Consider the following 12,885-nt stretch of genomic DNA (forward strand, 5'->3'; position numbering starts at 1 on the left):
AGATCAGTTAAATGTTTCAAGGAAACAGGGTCAGCCTTGGAAACCAAGGAATACATTGTGCTTAATGAACTGAAGTGAAAATTACTATTAGTTTAACTTTTCCTAAATTCGTCTATTTTTATAAACTAATGTAAATAATGTTTATATTTAGAATTCTAACTGGTTTTCATTTTTATAACTGGTAGACAAGACTTCCTTAACCTTTTAGAAATAAAATGAAGACTCAACTGGATTTGTGAGAATAAAATTCAAGAGAGTAGAGTAGTTACTGTGTGATCGTGCCAATGTGAATTGTAATTTACCAAAGAGAAGTACATAATTTGCTTGATCTTGAAGAAAAATTCCCTTGAAAACCCTCGTTCAAATAAACAAAACTTCCCAAAGTATTAGAACTTTGGATTGTTTTTCATGGATTGTAAGACTCCTCCCGTGACGTGTGGGAGAAGATGCCACGGCCTCCTGGTGGAGCGCCTCTACTGTGGGAGGTGGTGCGGCCTGGTGTCCTCCTACTGGCGTCCCACTCAGGTAAGAGACTGGAACTCGGGGCTTCAGAACCCCGTTTCTTTTCTCCTTTGCCCACACACTGGCCAGTGAACTTTGCTGTTTGATGGTTGTGATGCACTTCATTTTTAAAGTCATGTAAACACCGAGAGGAAAATACTGGAATGGCTGAGACCCAAGTGATCAGCTATAGCAAATTTACCTTATGAATTTTCTGATTTAGAAATCAACCATTATCTTTAAAATGTTTAAGGAATTCTCATACACATTGTCACTTTAAATTACAACGGTATTTTATTTTAAATAGTCACAAGATTTGACACTTCAAAAAAAAAAAAAAAGATACCACTAATAAATAACAAACGTGGAAATACTTATCAGAGTTACAGCAGACATAATGTTTAGCTGAGAATCACTTCAACAGAGTAAGGCTCTAAAGATACCAGACAAACCAATACTTGTTTGGAATAAGGTGTGCAACGTTCTTGTATGGGCTCTTCTGAGGCCATGGTTCCACGGGGTCAGGAGTACAGTCATAAATCCGTTCTAGTACAACTGTGCTTCAGACTACTGTGTTTTCAATAATTTAGTTATAGTCTATAGAAGATGTTAAGGAATGTTCCCCTGCAAAAAATTACAATTTGAATACTCATTTCACGAATTACCGGAATCTGGTAATTGTAGTGTTCCATTCCTGAAAACAGCAAAATAATTTAATAGGTGCTGGTATTCACATCTGGTGTCTCAGGTTTTAGGACTGACAAGTCTTAATTCTAGACTTTGGGGTGTACAAGGGGCAGAATATTTTAAATTTAAGTAGACTATGGGGGGAAATTAGGATCAAATGGGCATACCTTTCTTGACTGTAGTACCAGTAACCCTCAATTAACTCTTAATAGGGAATGGTTAAGCCATCAAAACTAAACTAGAATTTTTTAATGTTCAAATGCTGCTTTGTACTAGTAACACTCTAAAGTCACTAAAAACTAAATGTATTTACATAGAAATGAACGGACAGACAAGACAAATTATGAAAAATGCTATTCCCCTAAATGTGTCCATGTTCATCCTTGATGTGTTTAGTTCCTACACTTCGGTTATCCACCCCACTCCAAAAAAGGTTCAGGTTATGTCTCAAAGTAATTATCCCCAAATTACCTCCAGAGACCAGCTGCTCTGTAGTGCATAAGCTACGCACGTTTACACTTTCGAGGATAATGCACTTCTGTTGTCCTGGCTCTCAGATCTGGAAATCTGCTCCAGTTCAGCTCCTTTTAAAATAACAACCTTTCCCGATAAACATAATTAGAATCTGTGATCCCTAGCTTCAAAGACAGTACAGGTTAAAATAGCCTAACATGTGAAACCTCTTTTTGGATTAAGTAAAAGCCATAGGATTCTTTGTGGCTAAAAACTAAATCTGAATTATTCGTGTCTGGCACTGTGTAAACATATTTTTAAGTTCATTTTGCTGGACTTCATTAACCCCTTCAGGTTCTGCAGGGCTCTTCTGAACCTTTGCCACTGCGAAGTGGATCCCCTGGGTGAAGCCAGCTTGGGTAATACTAGCAACTTGAACCATGGAACTTCGAATCTTGGCGAAGGGAGAGACCGCTCTGCTGCTGCTGCCCTCGGAGGGAGAAGGAGTTACATGAAGCCCCGTCTCAAGTTCAGGCGTGCTGGAGCCAGAGGTCTTTTGAGATACAGCTGGATGCACAGGTTCCACTGACAAATACTGGGGACCTGCTGCAGAAGAAGACACGTCTAACTGAGACGGCCGAGAAGGTATCTGTTCTGGTGATTCCAGTTGTGTTTCTTCATTAGAAACTTGATTGGTCATTTGATTTCCTTCCTCCCCAGCCTGCTGAGAGACACACACAGTTTCTGACAGCTGAGTCATTTTGTTTTGTGCATCTTGTACAAATCTGTGGCAGTAAATATCCACAGGCTTGGCAAAGCCAGTCAATATGTAGATGTTGTCAGCAGAAGGACTTTTCTTCAAAGGAGACTCGTGGCCTTTTCCAGACCCACTTCCATGAGCAGCAGTCTCTGAAGGAGCATGAATGCTAATATCAGTGCTGCTGATGGACTGGGACCGACTGCCTAACCGAGGTGCGGAAGCAATAATACCACAACTAGGAAGAACATGGTCTCTGGGCCCTACGTTCTCCAAAGAACTAGCTAGCTGTTTGTCTTCATCAGACTTGGAATTTGTAAGGAATTCATCAGAGTGGTAGGAGTCATTCTCTGAAGACATTTCCCCATCCGACTCTGCCTGGACTTTGGTATCCATCACACCTGTGGTTTCCATGGTTTCAAGACTACTATCTGACTTCCAGAGATTCACCTTTAAGTTTGGTTTTAGAAAGTTAACTTTCATTTCAGGTTTGGCAAAGTTTCCTAGCTTTCGTAGATTGCCAATATTTACATTAGATTTGGTCTGTTTCACTTTTTGATTTAGAGATGAAAATTTGCTCATTAAAAAATTCTTTCCCTGTGCCAAAGAGCCTTGGTTTTGAGATCTGATGCCAATGATGTCTTCATGAGGTTTACTGCTCTTCCTGCAAATTAGAAGAGAAAAAAGTTAACTCCCGAAATCCAATATACCAGTTCCAGTTACTGTAAGTGAAAGCTGTTACTTTAATTGGGCCCAATTTCTGAAACACTGCACTGCTGATTGGCATCAACTCCAAGGGATTACCTAAATTTACCAGAACGCTACTATGCGATAGAAGTGTAAGCTAGGTGTAGTTTTAAATTTTTCTAGCCATATTAAAAACATGAAATGTTGATATTTAATCCAATAAATACAAAATATTTCAACATATAATCACTATTTATTAAAAGACGATTAATGAGATTTTTTTTTTGGTACTAAGTCTTTGAGGCAACCCGTGGGTAGTAGTTTACAGCTGGGCAGCAGAAGCCTTTATAAACGACATTGACAAACTGTCCCCGGGCACTGAGTGGGAACGGTGCCCTAGCTGTGTGACTTTAACCCCCAGTCCAGGAAGCAGTTTCTTGCGTGTCCTGTCCTTAAACAGCCCGCGCACTGAACAGCCAGCCTGTGCAAACGCTGGATCTGTAAAATCTGAGCCTGTGCCGTGAAGCTCCTCACGTAGTTGGATTCTTCATGTTTGAGTTCTTCTGGACCAAACTTTGGCTTTAGATTTGGTCATTATTGCAGGTTTCCTTCTGCTGGGTTCCCTTTGGCAATCAGAGGAGGGGGAAGCGTAGAGTAAGGGAAGGGAGAGAAGCCTCCCCATGGTTGCCTCAACCTGCATTTTTGTATATTCTGAGAATTAAAAACAAAAATTCACACCCCAAATTCAGACAACAGCAGTTCCCCCCCCCCTTTACCTGTGGGGAATATATCCCAAGATCCCCAGCGGATATCCGAAGCCACAGATAGGATTAAACCCTGTACATACTACGTTCTTCCCTCTGCATATATAACCTGTGATAAAGTTTATAACCAGGCAGAGTAAGAGACTAACAGGAATTTATAATACTGTAAAAAAATTTACGTAAACATCATCTCTCTAAGCATCTTCCTGTATTCACCCTTCTGGTGAGGACATGAGATGATGACATGCCTACATTGTGAGATGAGGTGAATGACACGGGCACTGTGAGCGTCGGGAAGACGAACACCTGCTCCCAGACCAGGGCTAACCACAGGTAATTGAAGCGTGGATGGGGGAAGAGGGGGGACTACTACAGTCACTTTTGTGGCAAGTGGCTACCATTTGTGGCAGGTCTGCATCGACAACCTGAACAACCAGCCAACACGGACTATAAATGGGAATCTATAGCATCTTAACTAAAGCTGGCTGCACCCATTCCAACTTGGCTGAATTCAGGTGGGAGGGGGGAGAATTTGTTTCCTGTGGATTACCCACAATTATTTTAAAAGATATGGGATATTTAACATAGGGTTTTTTCATTTGGCATCCCTCATGACAGCTGTAAATACCAGAAGAAGTGACTGCTATTTGCCACATGTTTCACTACGGATGTTTGACTTGCTGGTCATGAGCATATTTCATAAAAATTAAAGAGCTACGGAAACAATTCTCTCTACTAACACAAGACCGAGCAGTTTTTCTCTAGACGACCAAGGCTCTTCTCCAGTCGAATATGGATCATGAAACGTAATCAGATGGGAAATCCAAATTTTAGTGTGAAATAATCTCTTTACAGGCATTCTTTTCCCAAATTCAAAACCCACTGGCATTTACAGACAAAATGACAGCCAGTATGTTTTAAAGTTGTTTAAATTATGGCCACAAGTAATGTATTTCTTATACAGACTCTCAAAAGAGCAAATTTAAAAAGTATTACTTTTTGATCCACAGAAATTTGACACTTCCCAATCTAAATACCAATATATTACCATAATTTGATTTTTGCCCCATCTTGCAAATACTTTTAAAGAAACAAGACTTTGGAAAATAATGTCCTTCATTCTTGAGAAAATCGAAGTAGTATGCTTACCTCTCAAGTTTTTTCTCAATTACAGGTACATCCAATCCCATGGCTTGCTTGGTTATCTGCAGCATCTCCGCGATGCACTGAAGGGTGTCTGAAACCAAGTACAACTGCCTGCTAGTTTCTCCAAAAGCATACTGAAACAGCACTTGTAATTCAGAACCCTAAATGAAATTTGTGGTCTGACATTTAAATACAAGTTTATTTGCTACAGTTTACAGAAAACTGCTTCTTGTTCATTATTCTCCCCACTAATTCAAAATGTTCTAAAACATTTTAACAGAAGAGTTAATAAAGGGCAAATGAACCAAATCAATTGGAATAGATGCCGAGGCAACAGCCATGAATGAGACAGGAATGTTCCCTGACTACTGTCCCCGAGAGGCAGATGTGGTGGGAAAAAGCCCTGGTACCCCTATGACCAAACACACTGTGATCTCCCATTACAGACACCCCTGCCCCAAGCTACAAGCTAATTTCCCTGCTTTCTGAGACAAAGGAGCTATTGCAAGGTTACAGAGCTAGGTTCCATTTGTAATGGTATATACTGTCCCCACTTCCCCTTGGATTTCTAAGAGCAGATCAAAAGTTATCACTGAATACTGTCATCTCTTCATTACCTTTCCCATCCTCCTCTGGGTTCCGCATTACCGCTCTCAGTGTGTGGAAATAGCCGCTTGCTTCTTTGTATCTGTAGTGCAGTCGCATGCAGGAGAACTTTGGCTTGCCAAAGAGAGTGGGTTCAGGACCTAAAAACCCAAATGAATATGGTTAAACCTTTCACATAAAATTCACTTTTTTCTGTATCTTCAAAATACTAACACTATTCATTGGTCAGGTACTTAGCACATTTTTCTTATTTCTTCTAAATGAGAGTACACAAAATACAAGCTTACTGTGATGATTTGGTTTCATGAGACTAAATAAAAACTCTTCTTCGGTCTCAAATATTTAAACTTTCTTGATTCTTGGGTTAATCTTCACAAGGTATGTAATAAAAGAAATAGTTATTAGACTGTATCACCCACCACTAATCTCTAAATAGACGAGAGTCCTAAAAAACAGACTACCTGCAATGTCAGTATCCTTTTCGGATTGTAATAAGTCGCACTGCTGGCTCAGACAGTGTGCCCACTCGTGGAAGAACAGTATTTGCTTCCTAGGACTTGGTTAGCATGTTAAAATTTACCTATTTCTATTTTTTCCAGGTCTTCTAGACTTAGTCGTTGATACTGGTTTACTTTATCAACTTCGTCGTCATAGCTGGATAAAGGGGAAGGAAGTAAAAAACAGGGTTAAAATCAAAAGCATATTTGGCTTGTCAGCTGAGATATAATAGTAGCAACTTCTGTGCATTTAAAATCATCCAGGGCACAGTACACTCTGGGGTAAAGAGTTAAACATTTTAAAAACTAGATGAAATGAGATTAACAAATATGTAGTTCAGTAGCTAAAGGAGAATCAACTTATGGATCTCACGCTAAAATCAGTTACAAAATATAATTCGTTTTATAAAAACTTTTACAGAACAAAACCAGCAAACCTAAAACTTAACCTAAAAGGCAGGCAAACACACACATATACTGAAGGTACGTGTGTGAATAACACAGCAGCTAAACCCGCCGTCCAAAATCAAGAATAAAAAATCCATACAATCAATGCCAAAGGGCACCTGGGCCAATGACTTTAAAAAAATGTTCATACAAGGGCAAAAAGAAAGTATTTACTTAAAACAAAAAGATTGATTTTGGTAAGGCAAATGAAGTACTTCTATTTTTGCTAGTGGCATTGTTAATGAGTAGTCTTTCTGGAGATCCGGCAATAAACCACAACGTATTTTCAGTCCTCATACTCTTGTAACCAACGAGAAGCATGGGTGTGCACAATTATCTGTGCAAAGACAATTGTATCATAACTAATAGCAATAAAATGGAAGTATCAGTGCTAAACAGTGGGGAAATGTGTACTTTATAGTAATAAAAAATGTATAGTCATTAACAATGAAAGTATATGGAGTACAACAAAACATGGAAAATATACAGGAAATAAAATGCTAAAAGATTACGTGAACACTGCTTCCAACTCTAAAATCACATTTTCAAACTTGATAAGATGTAACAGTTACGCGAAGTTCCATATAACAAAACCAGATTCTTAATGTTGTCATGAACTCTAGTAAGGAAATGTACTCATATTAAAGAACAATTAAAAAGCTTTAAATCAAGAAGCAACTTACTAGGCCACGTAGTAGGCAGCGTTAGAAAGCAGTAACAGCACATCGACATCTCTGTGAGTAGCATCCATGAGGCTAAACAGACATGACACAGGCAATTAAATATTTTCATTTTCATCTGCATTTTCGCCAACATTTTTTCTACAGCAGAACCCCTTAAGATAAAAGATTGGTTGGAGGGGTAGAAAATCAACCAGTGAGTCCTAACTTTTTAAATCAGATGTATAAGCAATCTATCCATTTGGAGGGGAAAAAAAAGGAACCCAGTTTGAGGAGGGGGTTAGGTGTCAGGAAAGGGTAGGTAGCTGAGGAGAGGTCTCTTCTCAGAGTGGTGGTCAAGGAGGTGGGAGGATTCAGATAAATAAGATAATCTGCGGGGGGAGGGGATTGGGAAGAAAGGAAAACCCTCAGGCTCAGAAGGGAGAAAATGTCTATATTATCTCAAGAGACCTAACCATCAAAAGGACACTGCACATTAAGGATATTTTTTACACACATTTAGGATGCATCTTTTGAAAAAAAATGACAACATTTAGGTGCAAAAACGGGACCAAGTCCAAACCACTTTGTATATTTCTTACTCCAGATTCGGCTTTTAAGGAATGGTAAACATTTCCTCAGTCTAAGTCCGTTTTGCTGTATTTTCCCTCCACTCACAAATCAAATATCAAAATAAGGGTCAGATACTAGATGAGTTGATGAATCCATTAAACCCAGAGCAAAATATACATTTTTGTAAGATTACTAATAAAAAATCGTCCAGGTATAAAATCTACAAACAACCAACAGATAAAGCAGGCAAAATGTGAACTCAAAACTTCTAATACTCATCTAGTATTAACAATATTAATTTCCAATCACAAGGTGGATATTAATCTACATTCTAATATTGGTCTCAAAATTCCACTGTACGAGTGGGTGTTGCTCCCTTAGAATTTCACACCTACCTGCCAAGGTTTACCAAAATGCTACTGAAAAACAAATGGAAAACAGGAAAAAAAAATCATTTGTCAATGGAAGTCACGTCCTTCAACTGCGTCAGAATGAGGTCATTGTCTGATGCGCACTGCGAGAAAAACGGACCAAAATCTGAACCCGCAGTAATTTACATCAGCACTGTGTCGCAGCGTACCTCGAACGGTCCTAATTTAACAAAGTCACCTCGATTTTCACCTAAAATAATACCGAAAAATACGGCGATTAAGACGCCAGGATCCGACACCCCCCAGGCCGACCCGAAATCTGCACCCTAGCTGATCTGTCCGGGGGCCGAGCGGCGGCATCCGCGCAGCTTCCCCTGCCCGCCCCCCCGGCCGCCGCAGCCCCCGCCGCCCCGACCCCCGTCTGCGGCGGTACTTACAGGCGCGCCGGTACTTACACGCGCGCCGGCCGCGGCCGCTCCCGCCGAGCCACCGCAGTTACGTCACCACACATTCCCACAAGCACTGAAGTCTACTACGAGGCAGCGCGGCCTCGTCCCAGCTTCCGATTCGGGCGGTAATATTTACATCCGTCCAACAGGATCCTCAGTCACAAACATTATGTCTTTAACAAAAAGCACTGGGCACGTAACAGGCGGTCAGGAAAAAGGTTCCCCCCCCCCCACCCCGCGGTTTTACTGGAGTCTCCGCTGCAGTGAAGAGTTCCCTCCCCCCACCCTCCCCCTGAAGCGCACAACAGACACAATTGTCAACACGGACGAGAAAAGAAAGACCCCCCCCCATACTCCCCCGCCCCCCCCCCCCCCCCCCCGCGTTCGCAGCTTCGAGCTGCTCTACTCGTTTTTGTTCTCCTGCCAGTCAGGCATGCCCTCCTTCCACACGATGAACACAAACACCGCCAGCACCACATGCAGCCCCACCACCGCGACGATGGTCGCGTAAAAGCCACTGTCGTCAGGAGACATTAACAGGAGACTTTGGAAAAGGAGCAATTTGCAGGAAAAATACAAGCCCACAGGAACTTTAACCATCAGTCCTGCAAAAAGGAGAAAGATCTTGAAAGTCGTGGCCAGGCTGCCGCCTTCGGGCTTGGGCTCGGCGGCGTTGCCGGTGGCATTGCCGGTGGCGTTGCCGGGCCGCTGGGCGGTTGGCGGTGGCCTGTGGGAGCGCGGCATGGTGTCCGTCAGTCAGTCCGTCCGTCCGTCGAGAAGTCGAGGCTCAGATCCGCCTGCACCCAACCTAGCGCCTGCAGCGACTGCGGAGACTGCGGCAACTGCGGCAACTGCAGCGCCAAGCCCCGCCCAGCAGACACATCTCGCTTCCGGCCGCCCCCGCTGCCGCGGCCCGCGCCCAGGGCGCATGCGCGCCCGCCCCCGCCAGCCCGCCCCCGCACAGCGCCCGGCCCGCGGTGCCCGCGGTACCCCGGACCCCCGCCGGAGCTCGCCCACACCGCGGGGAGGAGCCGTCACCGCCGCTGGAAGGGTCCCTTGCGTTCACATGCGCAACAGCGTGGCTGCTCCACTGAAACGGGCGAAGTGGTCATCTACTCGGGGTAGAAAAAGTGGATTCAGCAGAGCTGGGCAAAATAAAGAGTGGGCTGGTGGAGGTCCCGCAGGGCACCGGGACGGACGCCCGGCATCCTTGCACTTTTCAGGCTGCTCTTGAGACCCGCAGCGCGCCCCCAGGCGCCTGTCATTCAGGGCCCAGCGTTTTGGCGGCAACGGCGCGCAGGGCTGGACGGGGGTCGGGACCGGCAGGCCACCGTGCCAGCGGCCTCGGGCAATCCAGACTGACCGCGGGGCTGCGACAGAAGAGGCCACGGCGTGGAGCTGGGGAGGCCCGCGGGCAGTGCGGGGACCGTGCGGGGCCGCTCCGGGAGGGGAGGGGAGAGGAGGCGCAAGGAGCGGGTCATTCCTGCCGCTGCAGGGCTGCGTATTTGTCAACTGCGGCCGGAACTGTTTTTCCGCCAGAGTTAAGCGGCTGGGACCGCACTGCGGCAAGTCTCTGGCGCAAAATGTAAGGGGAACATCAAAAACCCCAGACATAAAGATAATTTTTAGTGCAGTGTTTTAAAAAGTCAAAATTAATGCCAAAATATGATGAACAAAACACCAGCGTTTTAGATAAAGACAGGCTCCGACCCTGCACCTGTGCAACCTTGCTCGCTTGCTCACACTAACCCTAACCCTGGTTCCTGTAAAAGTTTATTTACCAAAACAGGTAGCTCAACTCGACAACAAAAAGACACAGAACCCAGTTTTTAAAATGGGCAAAGGATTTCAATAGACCGTTTTCTAAGGAAGATATACAAGTGGCCAACAGGCACAAGAAAAAATCCTTCACATCCTTTGTCAGTAAGAAAATAAAAATCAAATCCACAGTGAGATACCACTTCACACACCTTAGGAGGAGAACAATTAAAAAAGGAAAGCAAGTATTCGGGAGGAGGTGGAAAACTTGGAACCCTCATACACTGCTGGTTGAGAATACTGAATGGTGCAGTCACTGTGGAAAATAGCTAGCTGGTTTCTTGAAAGTTAAGCACAGAATTACACATGATCCAGCAGTGTCCACTCCTAGGTATGTACCCCAAATAAAAACTGGTGTTCAAACCAAAACTTACACGTGACTGTTCAGAGTATTATAATTTACAATAGCCAGAAGGTGGAAACAACCTAAATGCCCGTCCATGGAAGAACACAGAATGTGCTATAGCCACAGGACGGAATACCATTCAGCTATAGGAAGGGCTGAAGTTCGGACACGTGCCACAGCATGCACGAACCATGAAAACATGATGCTAAGTGAACGAAGCCAGTCACAAAAGGTCACATGTTATATGATCCCGTTTATATGAAATGTCCAGAACAGGGATATCCATAGAGACAGAGAGTAGATTAGTGGTTGTCCGGGCAGACCGACAGGAGAACAGGGAGTGATCGCTAGTGGGTACAGGGCTTTCTTCCTCAGTAATAAAAATGTGAATATACTAAAAGCTATTGAATCGTATACTTTAAATGGATGGATTATATGATATATAAATTATATCTTAATAAAGGTGTTTTAAAAAATATATACACAGAACCCAGGAGCAAATGGCTGAGGCAGGCAGGTACCAACTTGCTGAAGACCCCATGCCCCGTGCTTGGCTGGCTGGCTCAGGACCTGAGCTGGCCCAGTCATTCCCAGAGCTACCTCTCCCTGTCCTCCATCGGGGTCGGCCCGCTCTGGCTCAGCTCATAGACCGCACAAAGGTTCTGTAGCAACTCAGCCAGCCAAAGAGCCAGTTCCCAAATATTTCCCTTCAGGGGAAAACTGTTCCCCATTTGGAAAATCTTGAAGCTTTGCAAATGAAGAAAAATACCAGTGGTGAATTTAAAGAAATTTTAGCAGTATCATTAAGGATGGCAACCACAAGACAAAGTAGAGAGGAGCTAAGAGGGGTCTTAAAGAACTGTGTAATCACGATGCAGACACACAATTACCTTTGGAAATTCCAATGGACACATGATGTCCATCAGAGAATAATCTACCAGAGGGGAAAATGTAGTGCATCTGAAGACGGTAATAATCCTGTACCTGAAAAAGCATCTCCTCTGGAAGAAAAGGCAGAAGAGAAGAGAAGACTGTTCTGAAACACTGCTGGTCCCACTCCGCATCCTCTAGAGCCCAGATGTAAGGCTCCAGATCCCCTGTGCCTCCCAAAGGGGCAACACTCAGGCCAGCCACAGGGTGGCGAAGTGTCTCCTATTACCACAAAGATACCAAGACTCGCTAGGCAGCTCCCAGCCTTTTACGCAAGCCAACACGCCAACACAAGACCTTCAGAGTCACTGACGCCACAGCAGCAGCTTCATTATCTGCTCCATCCACCTCGTCATGTCTCACAGCTTCAAAGGCAGCAGTTTCTAGTAAAACAGTAATCGTGGGAAACACAAGAGGCAAGGAAAAAACCAGCAAGCAGCTAACACCTCAACCACCGTCAGATGCAACCACTTCTGGCACGGCCAACCTTAGAGGAAATCCTTCCGAGACCAGAGTGGAGAGTCTCAGACCTGAGCACTCTGTCCCTGTCACCCAGGAGCAGACCACAGGCAGATTCCACAAGTCTGTGCCCGCCCTCTACTCACCCCCAGCCCTGTCCTCCGCTTGAGAATCAATACATCACTTCCTCAGACACTCGCACTGTCCTGTTCAGCAGCGAAGCTCCTTGCTCATTTGTCCTTAGCCCCACGTTAGTGTCTGTACGGAAGAGACGGCACGGAACCGTTCTCCATCAGACACTGCCTGTGTGTCAGCATCGCCGAGACGGGGAAGACAGCACCTCAGCCAGTGAAATCTAAGCTGATGGGACAACCTTTAGAACCTCTCAGTGTCCCACAGGACAAAGTTCAAAAGGTACCACTAGGTCCGTGGCTCTGATGGACCTCTTTTGTCCACCAACAAACACGAGGAAGAAGAGGAGGAAGACGGCAGTTGTGCTCTCGCCCGTAACACAGGCAAAACGGGCAAAGGGACTCTCTCACAATAAAACTTAGCAGCAGACCATCTAAGAAAGAATTAGAAGACCTAACATCTTGCAGTGGTGACATGTGAAGAAGAGAGGCAGGGAATCCAGGAACAAACTGGAAATTGGGAGACTTAGCTAGAGGCCCACAGCTAAAGAATTTAAGCGAAGAGCTATCCTAAACCAAAGGCATGAAGAAGTAGACCAGAAAA

The 12,885-nt window shown here is 44.2% G+C and overlaps 1 protein-coding gene across 9 annotated transcripts in view; it reads right to left on the reverse strand.

The window, feature by feature from the left end:
• Positions 1-776: 776 nt before the first annotated feature.
• The window catches only part of INPP5F (inositol polyphosphate-5-phosphatase F), an 83,815-nt gene continuing 71,706 nt past the window's right edge, over positions 777-12,885 (reverse strand). For 7 of the 9 annotated variants that reach the window (XM_026494259.4, XM_044382196.3, XM_044382194.3 and 4 more), the window contains 5 exons: positions 7,229-7,300; positions 6,182-6,255; positions 5,613-5,741; positions 4,999-5,086; positions 777-3,062 (listed from right to left, as the gene is read on the reverse strand). In XM_026494259.4, coding sequence (XP_026350044.2) covers positions 1,916-3,062; positions 4,999-5,086; positions 5,613-5,741; positions 6,182-6,255; positions 7,229-7,300 — 1,510 coding nt within the window. In that variant the 3' untranslated portion in view covers positions 777-1,915. Of the gene's footprint in view, positions 3,063-4,998; positions 5,087-5,612; positions 5,742-6,181; positions 6,256-7,228; positions 7,301-8,172; positions 8,399-8,603; positions 8,982-12,885 lie in introns of those variants that run through there. The other 2 variants (XM_026494265.4, XM_026494263.4) reach the window with 2 other exon arrangements.

Source organism: Ursus arctos, unplaced genomic scaffold (assembly GCF_023065955.2).
Source record: "Ursus arctos isolate Adak ecotype North America unplaced genomic scaffold, UrsArc2.0 scaffold_7, whole genome shotgun sequence".
Lineage (NCBI taxonomy): Eukaryota > Metazoa > Chordata > Mammalia > Carnivora > Ursidae > Ursus > Ursus arctos.